Source organism: Triturus cristatus, chromosome 6 (assembly GCF_964204655.1).
Source record: "Triturus cristatus chromosome 6, aTriCri1.1, whole genome shotgun sequence".
Taxonomy (NCBI): domain Eukaryota; kingdom Metazoa; phylum Chordata; class Amphibia; order Caudata; family Salamandridae; genus Triturus; species Triturus cristatus.
In genome coordinates this window covers 1,682,501,891-1,682,519,817 of record NC_140589.1, presented here as the reverse complement: position 1 = coordinate 1,682,519,817, position 17,927 = coordinate 1,682,501,891, and the positions used below count along the sequence as shown (strand labels likewise).

General features: G+C 42.3%; 1 protein-coding gene across 1 annotated transcript in view; it reads left to right on the top strand.

Annotated features, from left to right (window-relative positions):
• Positions 1 to 17,927, top strand: part of PACC1 (proton activated chloride channel 1) — a 119,894-nt gene that overhangs the window by 77,044 nt on the left and 24,923 nt on the right. Inside the window, exon 5 of the mRNA XM_085612863.1 lies at positions 3,976 to 4,118. Coding sequence (XP_085468989.1) covers positions 3,976 to 4,118 — 143 coding nt within the window. The remainder of the gene's footprint in view (positions 1 to 3,975; positions 4,119 to 17,927) is intronic.

Below are 17,927 nucleotides of genomic sequence, written 5' to 3'. Positions count from 1 at the left end.
AGTGGAAAAGATTTGTTGTTTATTGTCATAACACAATCAACCCTCTAGACGTATCTATACAGCACATCATATGCTACTTACTCCATCTACAAAGGTGTAACCTAGCATATACATCCATTCGGCTACACCTCGCGGCAATTGCCGCTTACCTACAAAACAGACAGCACCTATCACTTTTCAGAGTGCCTGCCATTAAAGCCTTCATGGAAGGCCTCAAATGAATAATTCCCCCCAGAGTACCACCCTCACCTGTGTGGAACTTAAATATAGTTCTCACAAGGCTAATGGGACCGCCTTTCGAACCTTTGCATAAATGTGAACTGCAATTTCTCACATGGAAATCAGCTTTCCTTGTAGCCATCACTTCCCTTAGAAGGGTCAGTGAGATACAAGCACTTACTATACAAGAACCTTTTCTCCAAATGCACCCGGACAAGGTTGTCCTACGTACTAACCCAAAATTCCTACCCAAAGTCATTTCCCCCTTTCATCTAAACCAATCGGTAGAATTACCGGTTTTTTTCTCGCAACCTCAAACTGTTGCAGAAAGAGCTCTACACACACTGGATGTTAAAAGGGCCTTACTTTACTATATCCAGAGAACACAACCTTTCAGAAAGACAAAACAACTGTTTGTCTCTTTCTCTCCACCACATAAAGGCAACCCCATCTCTAAATCAGGGATAGCTAGGTGGATTGTAAAATGCATACAGATTTGCTACCACAAGGCAAAACGCACGCTATCTGTTCCCCCTAAAGCCCACTCTACACGAAAGATAGGGGCTTCTATGGCTTTTCTAGGGAACATTCCATTAGATGATATCTGCAAAGCAGCTACATGGTCAACACCGCACACTTTCACTAAACATTACTGTGTAGATGTGCAAACCAAGCAACAAGCTAGTGTGGGCCAGGCTGTACTAAAAACACTTTTTCAAACCACTGCAACAGATACCGGTGGTCGCCGCTAAGGTTGGGAACTGCTATATAGTCTATGCAAAAGTGTGTAATCTGCAGCTCATATGCCTCGAACGGAATATGCTACTTACCAGTATGCATCTGTTCTTGGCATGTAGAGCTGCAGATCTACACATGCCCACCCGCCTCCCCGGCTACCTGTATCTGTTCCAGTCTATCTTATTTAGATACAACACACATGGGTTTCTTCACTATTTTTACTACGCTCCATCTTTCCCTGTTGGCGAAAAAGAATCTGAGGATGGAGCCAAAGCCCATGCGCAATACGAACCAAGAGAGGAGTCACCGACCTCGTGACTTCCAAAGACTTTCCAAAAGGAAAAACAAACTGCAAACATCCGGGCCCAACACCAGATGGCGATCTATGCAAAAGTGTGTAGATCTGCAGCTCTACATGCCAAGAACAGATGCATACTGGTAAGTAGCATATTCCTTTCTTTGTCTTGTACATCCTAGACCAAAGAGGAGGAGCATACTCGTGCTGTTGGCATTGCAGACCATGTGCAATGATTTTTATGGAAGTGCTAATGAGCTCTTTCATCAGAGGTAACTGTTGCTTGCCTGCCCTCTTGTCGTCTTCTAAAAGAAAGCACTGCCACCTCCAAATGTAGCTTTCTTTGAGCTTTACATCTCATTTCATATTAATACATATCTGGCAGCAGCAATGGCACCCATCTTGCAGAAGATGCATATTACACTCTGGATTTGTGTCTTTTGTTCCACTCCTGGGCCTCTATTTCCAGAGGGAATGTGGCATGACACTCTTAATGTTTACATTATGAACCAGCAACTGCAATCAGCTGCAGTATGTTCTGCAGACTTGGATCTTACTAGTATTCATGTGCTTGTATTATTCCTCATTGTTGTGCCGAGAATCTATTGTAGTAAAACTTAAATAGTAATGACAGTAAACACTTACATCCTTATTACACCAGATATAGTAAACCTATACCGTGACAATTTTGCCCCTCTGGGATTGGAAATAACTACAGGAATATTGTTTCTGTACAGAATCCTGTATGATTTCCCTCAATTCCACGCCATTACCTTGGACAGATTCCAACCGGTTTCTCCTGGTGAAATGTGCTTGGGAACAAAATGAGGTGTGTTGTTCTCATACAACGAGTAATCTCATTTCGACTAGTAACTCCGGATACCAGCCAAATTGTGATTTCTCTAATGCTTGTGAAGATGGTCTTCATGGTTTCCTGACATAGGGAAATCTAGTCTTTGGGGATGCTGCATTTGCTATGTTCAATCCTATGTATGGTATGGCGCAGGTTGTAACATTTTGCAAAGTGAGGGAGGAAACATTAGCACATATCTGAGAACCTACAAGACGCCATTCAAAAGAGTTATGAGGTGGACCCAATTTTTTACGTTTTTTTGAAAATGTCAAGCACATTTTCTCTGCCTACCATAATGTCATCACATAGAACGAACCGTCCTTACTGGGTGAAGCAGGCAGCCAAAGATATTGCTTTTAATTTAGGTGATACAGGGCGAGAGGTACAATGCATTTTTACCACCACAAATGCTCCAACTCAGAGTTACAACAACAAAAAATGTTCTTTTTCTAATGTTCCTCTCCCATTTTATGAGTGGGTAATCTTTTACCTACAACTAAAATGGAATTGCGACTCCATACCAAATCGCTATTTGGAAGAGGTTTATTGTAGGCGTCCCTACCAAATACCGATACAGTATGACATTATCAATGTTTTATAACTGAAATCCGGTGGCCAAACATTGAAAAATTACCAATTCCCGGGATGTGATAATAAGGCATTTGCAAAAGGAAACAGTTGCCCTTGGGACCCCCTTCCACTTTGTGAATATAAACAAGAGGTTTGTTGGCGAGTAGGCAGCGATCCAGGGAACTACTACCGACTCTCCAACAAACGTGGAAAACAAAGGGAATTTTTTTGTAAATGCAGCATCATTTCCATTAAGCAAAACGGGCTCCATTTTAAAAAGTTTCCTTTATTAAAAGTTGATCACAGATATGGAAGTATGCTGACCATAGCCGGACACCATTCCTATGACAGACGTCAATTGGAGTCATTTGCAATTTGCACCCTACCCCATTCATATTCACAAGGTAGATCCAGTTGTGACCCCTTCAGATTTGGAATTTTTCATAGGTTGGTTTATAAAATTCTTTACAGGTCACACTTTGTGACCAGTTATTAGTACATTAAGCCCCATACTGTTTTAGCATAGTCAATATTGACATGAACATGAATGTTTAGGGCTTATGATTGTAGAAAGTCTGCAAGACCTGCACCTCAACTTGTAGTAAGGGAGAGTGTTTTTAGTTTTTTAAAGCTCAGTGTTTTCAGGTGAAGACTCCTTGCTCTGCCAAATGTGTCTCATGCCACCTGATAATGCACCAGGTTTTTAGGGTGGAAGTAATGTTGAGCTTATCTCTGGCTCATGACTGTCTCCATGACAAAAGGCAACCAGGGTAATGCAGCCTCTGTTCCCACGTCAAATGAATTTAACAGCTTTGCTTTGAAGATTTCTAGCTCTTAAATGGGTGTCAAGTTGTTGTTGGGCATACATGGTAGATTTTCCTGCCTTTTCCAGATATTCTGCCATTCTGTCTGCTTGGCTAAGCAGTCTAATGGTATAGTTGGTTGTAAAAGTTGTAGAAGTACTTGATCATGGTTATGGTGTGAACTATGGTATTAAGATATTTCAGCGAGTTCCCTATCAGGCTATCAACACTACGAGTAGTGTGTCAGCTTTGCCTCAAATCCTTTACAGCTTCTCACAAATATTGTATGCTTGTGTTGACCAACCGACACACATCTTCTTGGCAAAGATGAATGGGTAGTGTATTGGTGTCTGCTTTGTTAGTGCTGAATTTAGGAAATCCAACAAGCACTGTTTTCCCAGCAAGAATTCATTATTTTGGGAAGAAGAAAAGAGTTGTTTAATTTTCTCGCTCATATATGTTTTATGCCCTTCTTATGCTTTGTTCTCTCCTTATAGAAGCATGCCCTAATTGTTGAAGGTCCCCGTGACGTTAGGAAAAGAGAACTGGTGTTCTTGCAGTTCCATTTGAATGAAACCGAACAGGACTTCAGTGCTATTGACTACCTGCTCTTTTCCTCTTTCCATGATTTCCTTAACAGGTAAGCAAGATGGCTTCCATTGATTACTTAGAATGATGTTAGCAAAAGATGACAATTTAACTTGTATCGAACAGTGAGCGTACGATATACTGCGATAGCCCATACTGGTATGCTGACGTGGTGCTTTTTCTTTTGCTGACGGACATTTCTCCGCCTGCACTGCGCTGAAGTTGATGGTGGCAAAATACCAATAGGCAGGTTGGGGAGGGGAGCGCGGGCACCAAGGAGGGGGCACTCCGAGTTAAAATAAAATGGCAATAACCACAGGGAAACACCAGCATTGAGAGTTTGTCAGTGTTTGCCCCGCGGTGAAATGTCCGCAAGTCAGTTATGCTCAGACGTTTAGCCAAAGTGTTCGTTTGTCAACTCTTTCAATAAAAAGTCTCAGTCACAAATCATTGAAAAGTTAGAATCAGTATTGGAAAACTCTTCAATACTTGTGTCAGTGGCACTCGACTACTGCTATGCCAATACATTTTGCTTCATTGAGATGTTTAGAAATGTATTGCTGTTTTACACCAAAGAGAAAGTGAAGCATTTTCAGACCAAAGTGTCTTATAATTATATAGACTACACAATGGCTAATTGTGCAAAATGGGCCCATACTGTCATCAAGGGTTTCACTTGGCATTTACAAACCACGAGACCATAGGCTGGGTAGTTTTTAATTGTCAGTTGGCGAGAAATCGGGCAGAGAGTGTATTTAAAAATCACATATTTTGGTGCCGCATGAAAATAATCTCCGTCAATTAATGATACAATTATATTCATAAGTTTCATCTTAAATACTTACGTTTATTTAGATAAATATTAGTGAGGTTTAGCTAGCCACCCAACACGTGTTTCGCCCCATTGTGCATCAAGGATCGGCCTGCAAGGGTGAGCTTGTCAGGTGTCTTGATTAATAATCCAAGAGCAGTGAAAACACCATGAAAGTATGTATTTTTTTACAACCACTAAAAGAAAGACAAAATGCAGCGTTAAGCCCTATTTCACTTTTTTTTGTTTGGGTAAGATAAATATTTTCCGCTTATTGAATTGTGAGATACAATTCACAGTTAGACCTCTTTTCTGTGAAATACGAACTTTTAAACCACTGGCAAACATATAATAAAAAGTCTTAACTATGTCATATATTTAGGTAATATATTAAATATTTCTCTGTTTGCTTACAAAGCCACCCTAACTATAGGTTTCTTTGTACAGATGTTTCAATATAATTCAAACTAAGAATATTTTGATTCAATCAAATAGATTATTTATTTCAAATCATTAAACTTGAGACAAAGTAAAAACACTTAAAAATATACAGCTGGTTAAATTTAAAAAAGAGATCATAAATTTTATTACAATATAGTGTAAAACACACACTAACCCTTTAAAAACGATATGAACATTGTTGTTGAGTGATAATCCTTGTTTTAAGAAATGTCACATTTATTATCATCTCTAAAAAGGCCTGTTCACATTAAATAAGAGCAAAATAGTAGGTTTCAAACTATTAATAAAAAGAAAGGATAACTTGTATCCTCAAAATAGCAGTTTGGGCTACCGCATAGTATTACATTTTACTTGATTATACATGCTACTCGCTATGTATTATTTTATATATGTATTCCTTGTTACAGCACTCTTCGGAAAGTAGAGCGTTTGAGCATAATCCTTCCACTATTCCTTGTTTGCCTTAGACTTCAGATCTGTCCACCAATGTTTAGAGAAATGTGTGTTTTTGGTGGTATAATGTACTAATATTTAAAATGGGTTTATGCAACCATTTGTATTATTATACATCGAATTTTAAATGAGAAGCTCACTGTAAATACACAGAAACATATATTTTAGAAATAAATTACATTAATGTGTTATTTCTTTTGTAGTACATAGACACTATAGAGTAGGTTTAACAGGAAATATATGAAGAAAGAAAAAAGTACTGACAGGGTTCTGTGTTTACAGTTTTTATTTTCACACACTAGGGAGGTTGTAATGGTAGATTCTTGCATTAAGGATCAGATTTCAAGGGTGATCTTGTCAGGTGTGCTGATTAATGATTTAAGAGCAGTGGAAGCATCCTGAAAGTATGTTTGTTTAACCAGCACTAAAAGAAAGATGAAGAGCAGTGTTAGCCCCTATTTAACCTTTTTTTGTTTAGAGAAGATAAATATCTTACACATGTTTTCAGCCTAGTAAACTGTGGGAAATATTTCACAGTTAGACCCTTTTTCTGGGAAATACGAATTTGAAACCACTGGAAAACATTCAATACCCATGTAGTATATTTATGTAATGTATTTTATATTTCTCTATTTACTTACAAAGCCACCCTAACCACAGGATGGAACTCAACCTAAGCATCTTTTATTCAATCAAATAGTTTATTTATTAAAAAGCATTCATGTTGAGACAAAGTACAAACACTATTTAAAAATGTGACTGCAGGCAAATTATAACAAAGATGGATCATGCATATTCTTACAATATAATGTAAAACACACATCAATACTTTAGAAACCATATGAACATGCTGAAATATCAAGTTGCAACAGGCTATGCTCTTCTAAAAACAAGCATTTGCAATGAAATCAGTCTCGCCTTTGCGACCTTACATGTATTTAGCTATGCAGCACGTTAGCCTGGGTGCTGAAACATCTACTGTTCTTAAACACGGAGGGAAAGTAAGCACCACACTGCGTGACACGCCAGGTATGGGAACACATGGAGAGAAATATTGCCTTTCTGTGGGAAATGGTATGGTCCAAAGCTCTGTTTTTAAAATAAAATCAGGGCCTTCGGTGGTCATATCACTGAAAATGCAAGATTTGAAAAAAATATTATTGTCTACCGGTGCTCGTGGAAGACTATGGACTGGAATCTAGAAAATGCTAAAGTGATTCTGGTATTTTACTGACCTCTGCTTGTCGTTTACTATCCCGAAAGCTAAATAGAGGCAGTTACCAGAAAGATTAAAAAAAGATAGTCCCTCAGCAGAAAGCAATTCTGGTATTTTACTGACCTCTACTGGTCGTTTCCATCACGACAGTTAAATAGAGGCAGTTGAACAGAAAAAAAAATCCCTAAACGGAAGCAGACAAATCATAGGGCTTATCTCCAAAGCCCACAAAGTACATACACATAAAAGTATATACTAAAGTATATACCAGAGGTCTTTAATGCTCGACCTAAAAAGGGGGGGGTGATTGTTTATCAGAAAGCAGCATACAAATTATAATACAATCTTGGTTCTCAAGTGATAATCCTTGTCTTAAGAAATGGCACATTTATTATCATCCCTAAAAAGGGGAGATCACTTTTAATTAATTACAAAATGTCAGGTTTCATACTATTAATAAAAGGAAAGGATAACGTGTATCCTTCAAACTAGCAATTGAGCAATGAGTAAAAAGTAGAAAAAGTTCCCAGTTCCCAGTTCCTTACTAGAATCTGAAATAATGAGTTACTACTTGGTTGAAATGATGTATTTCCTTACTAAAAAGAGTAGTTCATTTGAGTTGCTGAGAAAAATAATTCTCAATTTCTAAGGGCACATTTAGCAACCAGAAATAGTAATACATTGCTTTGTAAACAGTGGGAATAATTTGGTAATGATGTTTTTAATCATTTAAGGCTGAATCCATCCTTTTAGTAGATGTCCACATTAGCCAGGATGCATAAGTAGGACAAGCCCCCCAGCCATGTATATACTTATTATTATTATATGCCCAGTGTATGGATCTATAAAATACATATTCTTGCTGCAAATCAATAATATATTACATAAGTTCACCCATTCATTACTTATGTAAAAGTGTGTTGATATGTAGGGCCAAAAACACTTCTCTTTGTGAGAGTCCATCCACAGCTCTCACCCTTGCTAATAATCCATTGTCCCGCCTTGTTTTGTATGCATTCTGGCGAGGTGCACTTTCCTGCTTTCTTTAGGAGCTGCGCCTTTCATCCTTGTAGTACTTGTCAAACATTCTTCAGTGACCTTTGTGTCTTCAACTAGCCATAACCACACCAGTGTATAGATGCCTGGAACTCTGGGTTGTGGCTCTGCCCAGGTAGGGGCCCTTTTGGAAAGTCACTTCCTGGATCTATGTGACCAGTTAAATGTTTATGAACTTCCTCCAGCAGTCTCCATTGGAATAGTGTTATATTTTTTTGCCCAGGAGATTATGAGAAGTTTTGTAGCTGTTGCATCAGCACAAATCAAGCAGCATTTACAAGTGGAGGTAAAGCTCATCACAGAGGTGGGCTCTATGTTTGTTTAGTTTTAAAAATCAAATAGCTGGCTCTTGAAACAGGCATGCTACCCTGCCAAGGCAGCTGGACAAGCCTCCTACTCAACTCTTGCTCCTTTGCAGAATCGTGTGATGTGGGTCCAGTCGGGTGTCTGGGGGAGAAGTGTAACAAAGCTTCAAAAAAGGAATTGTCTCCTGTGACATTGGTCCCTGTGGTGTCTGCACAGTACTTCACCACCACAAGCTGACCAGCTCTGCCGTAAAATTAATTAGGAAACCTTGGGATTGACCATTGCCTTATACCTCGACTGCAACTTCATGCCTCAGGCCTGTCCTGACCCGGGCCAGGCTCCAGTTGTCATTGTTGTACTGCTGACTCCCTTTACTGCTAAAGATCTCCACTGCTGCTGCCGCCTCAGTTGCTAGTTTCCTCCTCATTAGTTCCAGTTATGCTGTGATCCCTTTAGAAGGTTTGCTTGGCCTCCCCCCGACTTTATTCATCTCCCCCGCTCACGTTGCCTTAGTAACCCTGGTATGTTGGATGCCGCACCACAGCTTCTCTGCCACAATTCTCAGCATCTCAGGCATATGGTTGGAAAGCATGTGCCTGCCCCGTACATTTTAAGCAGTGAAGCAGTGAATCAGGTCATGACTGCAAAAGAAATTCTTTCTCAGAATACAGGGCTCCTCATTCTTGGTGTAGGTTACGCCACCTCCCAGGCTTCAGTTTTGGTTAGGAGACCGAGAGAAGCAGCTCAGTAGAGCACAGCCATCTTCAAGATGGGCGACACACTCCCTCCTCTTTGGACTGTAGGTTTATCAACCTACTTGAAGACTATAACCTTATCGTTGCCTTTTTGTACAGATTGAAAGAGGACACTTCTTCATGTCACTGAAAAACCAAAGAAGTTACAAAATGCAGTTTTTTCATTTCTTGCTGCTGGTTGACGCTTCCTGGGTGCCCTCGTACTACCAGTGCATCAGGGAAACATCTACTAGGCCGCCATGCTTGGTGTCTCGATTGGGTTCAACCTCTTTCCACATTTCTTACCTGCTGCCAGGAGTAGGGAATAGTGGTCAACATTCAATTCCATAGCATACTGTTTTTGTTATTCTTGTGTCTCCCTGATCACTCTGTGTCCTGCTTGCGACTGACAGTCACTTTCCTTTGCCCATTTACTGCTGTCACCCCTTCGTCCCGTGTTTTCTGTGTTTCTTTCACCCAATTCAGGCGCACTTTATTCTTTTATCACTTATATAGTGGTTTCCAGTTGAACGACTGCACATGTTTTATGTTACAGTAAAATAAGTGTATGGGTGTTTCTTTTATGACATAAAGTTGAACCTAGATGGCTAGCAATGGAGTGCTGTACAGAAGGCAAGTCCTAGTGGGTGATCCATGGGGAAAGGAGACGGGGGTGGGGGGGGGGAGTAGAGCAAGTCGAAGGTGTGAGAAGGCAGTCTATCTAAGATAGTGTTACTTGCAGGGGTGAGTTTTCATTTTCTTCCTGAATTGTAGGATGGTTGGTGGTCTTCTGATGTTGGTGAGGATGCTGTTGCAGATGATGGGGGTGTAGACTGAGAAGGCTTGTTTTTGCCTTTCTGTCGTATTTAGTAACTTATCTACTGACATTGGGGCTCATCATCTTGCATTGACCTCTAAGTATTGTTAGTTTGGGATTAATGTAGCGTGCAAGGGAGACAGATTTATGTGACAGGCTTGGCCTGGTTGTGCCCCCTCAATGAGAGAGACTGCCCTGAGCCACTTCTTCCTGGCAGTGAAGGAAGGGGGAGGGCATACTCTCTACCCCAGGCTGAACAGCGGCAGCATAAAGCCTACCTCAGTAGTGCAACCCTGCCCATCTCGGAGATGCTCCAAATAACCTTCAAAACATACCCTGCAATGAAGGCCATAGATTTGAGCAATCCCAATCCTAGAAATCACCTGCTTGGAGGACCCAATGGTCCTGAATATCCTGCAACCTTAGGTAACTCGCAACAAGAGAGAACAGAAATGCTAAACTGCGAATGAATATCTTTTTCTTGGACTCTACTTCCGCAACCCCCTTCTACAGCCATCTGCACAATTCAAAGTCCACTAAGTTCTAGCACTTGACGATGCACACCGCAAAGTATATCCCACCTGACTATTGAAGCAGCCTCGGACACCTCCACAATCTGGTCAGGGGCAGGACCAAAAGAGGTGCTTGATCCCCAACATGTGTAGGCGATCTCCATAGAGGGAGGGAACACAAAAGCCGTAAGAGCCTTGTTGAGGGATAGCAGATCTTCAATGACTCCTCTCACACAGGAGTACATAGATTGCTTAGTCTGTGCCGAGGGATAGCAGATCTGCAGTGACTTCCCTAACAGGAGTACATGGATCGCTTCCTAACTGGAATACGCACAGAGATTGGCTCCCCCAGAACAGACTTTAAAGCATGCCTGCAAGAATTAGATTAGAGATGTTACTTACCTAGGAAGCTGAGTTGATTGCCTCGGACACACGGTGGACACATGCACAGAAGACCAGGAGATGCTCTGGCACAGATTTCAAGCCCTGGAGGAGCACCATGTAGAACAGAAAACAAAACAGGAGGACATACCGAATCGTAGCAAGACGTAACAACATTCGTATCCAAGGTAGCTCTATAAGTGCAGAGGGAGATTATATCCTGGGAGTCACCAGACACACCCTCTAGGCAATAAGAGGTGATCTGGCCATCCCCCCATGTCGGGCACATTGAGTCCTCTCCAACACTAATCGTCAGAATAATGTGCCAGACATCCTCACTCGAGTCTATTATTTTAAAGATAAGGAAAACGTGCATAGCGAGAGGTAAAGTGGAACTCATCTTCCAAGGTGTCACTGTCCAGCTACATCGGGATCTCTTCCTCGTTACCCTCTAGAAGTGAAGAGATTTTCGACCAGTAACAAACTGCCTGAAAAAACGCAAATTCAAACATCAGTGGGGTCACCCTTTCAGCCTCGTTTTCCATTGGTGAAGGAAAGTAGAGATATGCGACACCTCTATTAGGGACCAGTGCAATGCAGGGCCTACCCTTGGACTCCGACACGAGGGGAACAGCCTAGCAGCGCACCTTGGAACACAATGAACTACACCGAAATGGCAAACAATACACAGATCACATGGCCCCTGTGGTGGAAGAGACAGTATCCCCACCGAAGAAAGGGCCAGTGTCATTTTCCACCACCAAAGCATGAAACAAGAACAGCTGCAGAACTCAATAACCTCACCAACCACTTAAAGTTACAAAAACACACGCCGTCCCAATCCAAACTCACTCCATGTGTGGATAACAAAGGGACTGTGGAGAGAGGTCTGACCTAACACTCTAATATACAATCCATAGGACCTACTCTGCATTGGATGTGTCTCCAACGGGCCCACCACTACCATACTTTCTTAGTTCATCTGTTCAGAGGATCATTCCTCTAGTGGGACTGCAGTGTTAACTCACCTCACCGATGGATGGTTCTCTTAGGACAGGCCCTGTTGACCAGTTAAACGTTTCTTCTCACTATCCTTTTTCTGCTTATTTCTTTTCTCTATAATTGTACACTCAGGAGATAGCAGAGACTCTCATAATGTGACAGAGCACTTTACCCTTGTAATATTCACCAAAGGACAAAGGGTGTTGAGATGGAGTTGAGACCTATACCCCCATGACGACCTCCCTCCCACGCACATTTAAAATCATCTCCCTGAATGCTCGAGAGCTGAACTCTCGTAAAGTGATCTTCTTGGAAGAGATCTATCTCCTTCATAGTGATCACCACCGCATGCACCACCCTGAATATCCCAACTAATACCGGTCCTCACCCTCAGACAGAATTTCTGGAGTAGCAATCCTATGCAAGGCTGACATTGCACAGAACCCCCTAAGTGTACACAGAGAGGCTGAAGGCAGATACCTTAGAGTACGAATTTCACAGGGGAACACGAATCTCACATTCCTCAACATATACACTTCAAACACTTCCCGGGATACTTACATTGGCACTATACTTCGATAGCAACTACTGCATGTCCAGGACGAGGTTGTGGTGGGAGGGAACTTTAACCTAGCATGGGACCAAGAATGGGACAGGAATGCCTAAACATATCAGAGAACCAGGGTTATTTCAGCACTCCTTAAAAAAGAAATCACTGAATTTTGGACTGTCACACACGGGGCGAGGACGGTGGGGGTGCTGAGGCTGAAAACAAAGCAACAACTTCACAGCTAAACGAATTAAGGCGGAAAATAAAAAAAAAAACACAATCTGTGTTTTCGTCTCTTATTTTAAATGTTATTTCTTTTAGTCGCTGTGATGCCCATTTAACTAATAGAGTATACAAATATGTACACCAAATGCCCCGAAACCACATTTGTGGCTTTTTTGTGTGTTTATGTGAACAATTTCTAAAAAAAACATGAAAAACAAAAATCGTGTCTGTAGTATGCTGTTTGACCGTCCACTTACGGAAAATATAATTGCGGTGACACTCCTGAGAAAAACAGTGTGAACCCGGCTTCCCTGCCATTTTCAGACTCAAACATTTCTTTAAAACACATACGGTACAGGATGAAAGGCTGTCTGTGCGGTAGATCTGCTCTGTGATTGGCTGAAATTATGGTGGATGTCACGTTTTAGGGCAGGATGATATGGCTCTGCACATCCGTGAAACCTCAGCCATTACCCCTGGTGAAACCGGGAAGGTAGCAACCTGTGTGGCCTCTGCAGCAACCGTGATGATTCATCTGCGGCGTCGCCTGAGAAAATCTGAGGCGCGCGCTGACTGGGTTTGATGACGATCACACTGTTCTCCCGTATCTAGGGCACGCTGTGTCTCACCTTTATTACAAAAACAAGCCTGCGAGTGGTGCGCGAGAGCGCGTGCGCTTGTGTGAGGGAGCAGCCCATCTGTTTTCAATTATCGCGCACGCGTCTGGGCACAATAATTGGAAACCGATGTCGCCCGTGTGGGTAAGCGTGTGAAAAGTCCTGGTCAGCTGCAAGAGGCTGTATCCTTAGAGCAGTGCATGAGCGCTGCGCTAAGGCTCGACCTAAAAAGGGTACAAGATAGGCAGTATTCTAGCCCACAAAATTAGATTATGTATAACCAAAACATACACATCCCATCTGTCAAAACATACTCAAATAAATGGCCAACTTCAGAAAGGGAAAAACAGGCTACTTTTCATGCATTTTATCAAGCCCTTAATAACCAGATAAACGAAAACTCCAATATCTTACAAGAATACTTAAACAAATGTGATTGGGCACCGATCCCCCCTATTATAGGAAATTGCTAAAGGCTCCTATAGAGCCTGGTGAACTGAGACGGGCACTTAGATCCATGCCTCTGGGCAAATCTACAGGCCCAGGTAGCTTCCCCATAGAGTTTTATAAAATGTTCCTATCCCCTTTTAAGATCACATGGTGGCCTTGTTTAACTTTTGCTCACAACAGACTAGCCTCATCCCTAACATGTGCGAGGCTAAAATAGCTCTTATTCACAAACCAGTTAAAGATCCAGCAAACTGCACTTCCTACCACCGTATTGCCCTCTTTAATGTAAATGCGAAATTGTACACAAAAGTCCTAGCAACACAACTCGAGTATTACGTGGGCTTATTAACCTGGGCCGTGGAGACTTAATTTGCTAGCCTCAGGGAACTCACAAAATCTGTCATCAAGCCAATTTGATTGAAAAATCTCACAAACATAGTATGCCTGTTTTATGAATATCTTTAGTTGCTAGAAAAGCGTTTGACCGGGTAAGTTGGCCATTCCTTTGAGGTGTATTGAACAAGATGCAGCTTGGACCCAAGATGATCGAAAAAATCATTGCAGCATCAATCAATCAATGGCTTGTAAGGGTCTCAAGGTGCTGGGGCGGGTGGCGGAGATGCTGGTCCGTTGAAGGCTCTGTGGTTCAGTCATAGAGCCAGGTCCTGAGGTCCTTCCTGAATTGAGGCAAAGACAGTGATATCCTGAGGTTGAGAGGCAGGGTGTTCCAGGTCTTTGCTGCGAGGTAGGAGAAGGATCTTCCTCCAGCTGTGGTCTTGTGGATACGTGGGACTATAGCCAGGGCCAGGCAGAGCAACATCATACGTCACAGTTGTATGTATCAATACAAATGTAAAATCACAAAACTCATGCAACATTCAGTCCAAGACAAAAGTAAAAGTGAAATAACACACAATTGTAACAATGATAAGAAAAAGTGCATCCAAAATCTTATCTGAGCTGTGAAAAAACACTGAAAGTGGATGAAGAAAAGGATTCTTTATCTGGAGGAGGCAAAAAACCCAGCATATCTCATAAGATACTCCTGCTTCTTCGAGGAAAGGGATGACTGGCATGCCCAAATCTACTAGAATACTACTGGGCAGCACACCTACGATATGTATCATAATGAGTGGCTAGAGAGGGCCAAAAACTTTGGTTCCACATAGACTGTGATGTACCAAGCTGACCAGTATGGCATCTGGAATGGATGCCCTGCAGCGCAAGACCGAAAAGTGCCTATATAGCTACTACGACAAAAAGGTCCTTGTGATTTGGGACCAGATTATGGTAAAGAAAAAAGGGGCTCACTACCTTCCCTTCCTGAAACACTCCTTTAGCAAAAAATCCTGACTCCATCCAGTCTTGGACACTCAATCCTTTCCAGAATGGTCTGAAGGAGAATGCAGAACTCAATGCACCCTTTTTCAAGGGGAAACTATTAAATCCTTTGATCAATATAAACAGGACTACAAGCTGAAAACCTGCCCCAATACTGCCAGTTGAGACAGTGGGCACTGCACCCTTTGAATATTACAGCCGCACTCCGCCCACTCACGCACTTTGAAAAGCTAGTCCGCATGTTTACTGGCACAAAGGGACTGATTTTCTAAACACACCGAGTCCTGCAGATTTTTAAACCTAATGCCCTACACCAATTCCAAAAGTGATAGGAGGGGGACTTAAAGCGAAAAACTGGCAAAAGCTTGGAAACAAGTATGGTGAGACATCCCTAAGATGCTTAGAAGCATTCATCAAAGGGAATCAGCGTTTAAAGTGATGTAACAGTGGAACATGACTCCAGTGAGATTAATTTGAGTATTACCCTCAGCCAGTAGCGGCTCGCTTAGGGCGTGCTGCGGGGCGGGGGAGGGACAGAGTGTGGGGGTAGCAAACATGGACATACAACGGAACGGAGGAACGTAATAATTACTTTCCTCTTACCCATCCCTGAAAACATCTGTGGGCAATAATTCATTACGTTTGCTGAATGCATGGGAGTCCAGCATCCCAGGATAACACCTTCTGGCCACAAGCGAATGGCACAGGACAGGGGTTCCTGGGCAGTCTCTAAAAGGTCATCCGGATAACGCAGCTCACTCTTACTAACAAGACCATCTGCCAAGTACGTTGTTGTGATGCCCCTCGCACTATCAGTAGCGACACTCCAGCCACGCTGATGTTAGGAAGAAAAATGAGAACCTGTTTCAAATAAAAGAAAGGTTCTCTCGTGCTACCAATCCCAAAAGGATCCGGCGTGAAGAGCATAAGTACATCTTTGCACCGAGCAATTAGGGGGAGGTGCCAGGAAGTGGCCACATGACACACTCTAGCAAACAGTAAGCACAGCTGATTTCACGTCTGGCAGGCTTCTCACTTCTAAGCAGGCTTCTCATCCTGTGGGTGGGGGATGCCACCTTTGTCTAACCATCTCCCATTCCTATGTTTGCTCCATGGCTCCAAATTATCTAGGATAACAAGGGGCAGGCAGGCTTAGGTGTGAGCTGCATTTGTCAGTGGCAGGGCAGGTAGCTCTTAGAAGTCAAGAAGGCGGTGGACATTGTCCTGAGGCTACCCTCAGGAAGGCAGAGGACAACCCCCAGGACATACTTCTCAGGTGCCCCACACCCAAGGCCCTTTGGTCCCTATGTCTGGAACAAATACACAACACACCACAGGAGAGCCATTCACAGCCATGTGACCCTGGATACTAGCAGAAAGGCACATTTGGTTTAGGCAGACTTTTTAAAAGTGCAATTTTCAGAATAAAAACTTAAATTCCAACTTTACCATTAATGAGGATTTTAAATTCCAATTCAGATGACTGGAAACGCATTTTTCTATCCAATCCCAAACTGAAGTCACTTATTAAGTGTTATAAGATAACCCTGTGTTAACCTATGGGAGAGATAGCCTTACAACAGTGAAAAAAGACTTTAGGAGTTTTTCACTGTCTGGACATGCAAAACTTATTTAAACATGTCCTACTTTTTAAATACCATGCACCCTGCACTATGAGTGGTTAGGGCCTACCTTAGAGGTGACGTATAAGTGATAAAAAGGACGTTTTGGGTCTGGAAAAAGGTTTATTTTGTCAAATTGAAATGGCAGTTTAAAACTGCACTACAAGCTGCCATGGTAGGCCTGAGACGTGTTTCACAGGGTACTTTAGTGGGTGACAAGATTAGTGCTGCAGACCACAAGTGGCATTTAATTTACAGGCCCTGGGTACAAATAGTAGGGGTATTACTATTTACTAGGGACTAATAAGCAAATGAAATGTACCAATCAGGTGGAGGTCAGTTTTACCATGTTTTCTAGGGAGAGTACCAGCACTTTACCATTGATCAGCAGGAGTAAAGTGCACAGAGTCCTATAAGCCAACAAAAACTGTTTCAGCAAGCAGGAAAAAATCTGGGCTGACCCTGCAGAAAGGGCCCAGTCAGGGCCGGACTGGCTACCGGGCGTTTTGGAATTCTGCCGAGCAGGGAGCTGATTTCACTGCAGTGGGGGCTGATTTTGTTCATGGAGACCTGCGTGTACTTCGAAATAATTAAAGCAAAACGAATTTCGTTCAGTACACGCAGGTCCCCATCAACGAAATCAGCCCCCAGCCCAGCAGCATTCCAAAACGCCCGCCCGGTAGTCAATCCGGCCCTGGGCCCGGTCCTACATAGAAAGCCATATGACTTTCACTTGTACCTGGCACAGCATTTCAGATGTACTGAAAATATTTGTGAACTGAAAAAATTCGAGAAAATCTGGACTTGTATTTTCTCACTCTGTTTGTGAAGCGGGCTCATGAAGTTCAATTGTTTTTCTTCAGTATTTTCAAAGTAAAACGTAGGGGGAGAAGTCTTAGTTTTCTTCATAGAGTACATTTCCAGGCACTTAAGCTAACCTAAGCAATACCTCTCAGACTCCTCATACATACATTATTTCTAGCATCGAGTGATGCTCTTTTCCTGAGTTCAGGCTCCTCATCGAAGGTAACCCAAGCATGCTAAGAATGTGATGTGAATGCTGATCTGGTCGTGGCTGCTATTGTGTCACTTTTCAGGTGTCGCCACCTACGTCAGCCCACGCCTTTGCACTCTTGTTTCCTAGAAGGCGTGAGCTAGCATAGGAAGGTACTGCATGCTTTGCTTAAACTTGATTCAGTAGACCTGCATATGTACTGCAGCTGGCAAATATGGAAATCAATAGGTTCTTCTCACAGCTGACCCAGAAATACTTGACAATAAAGGTATTCCCAGTTTTTGAAAGAAA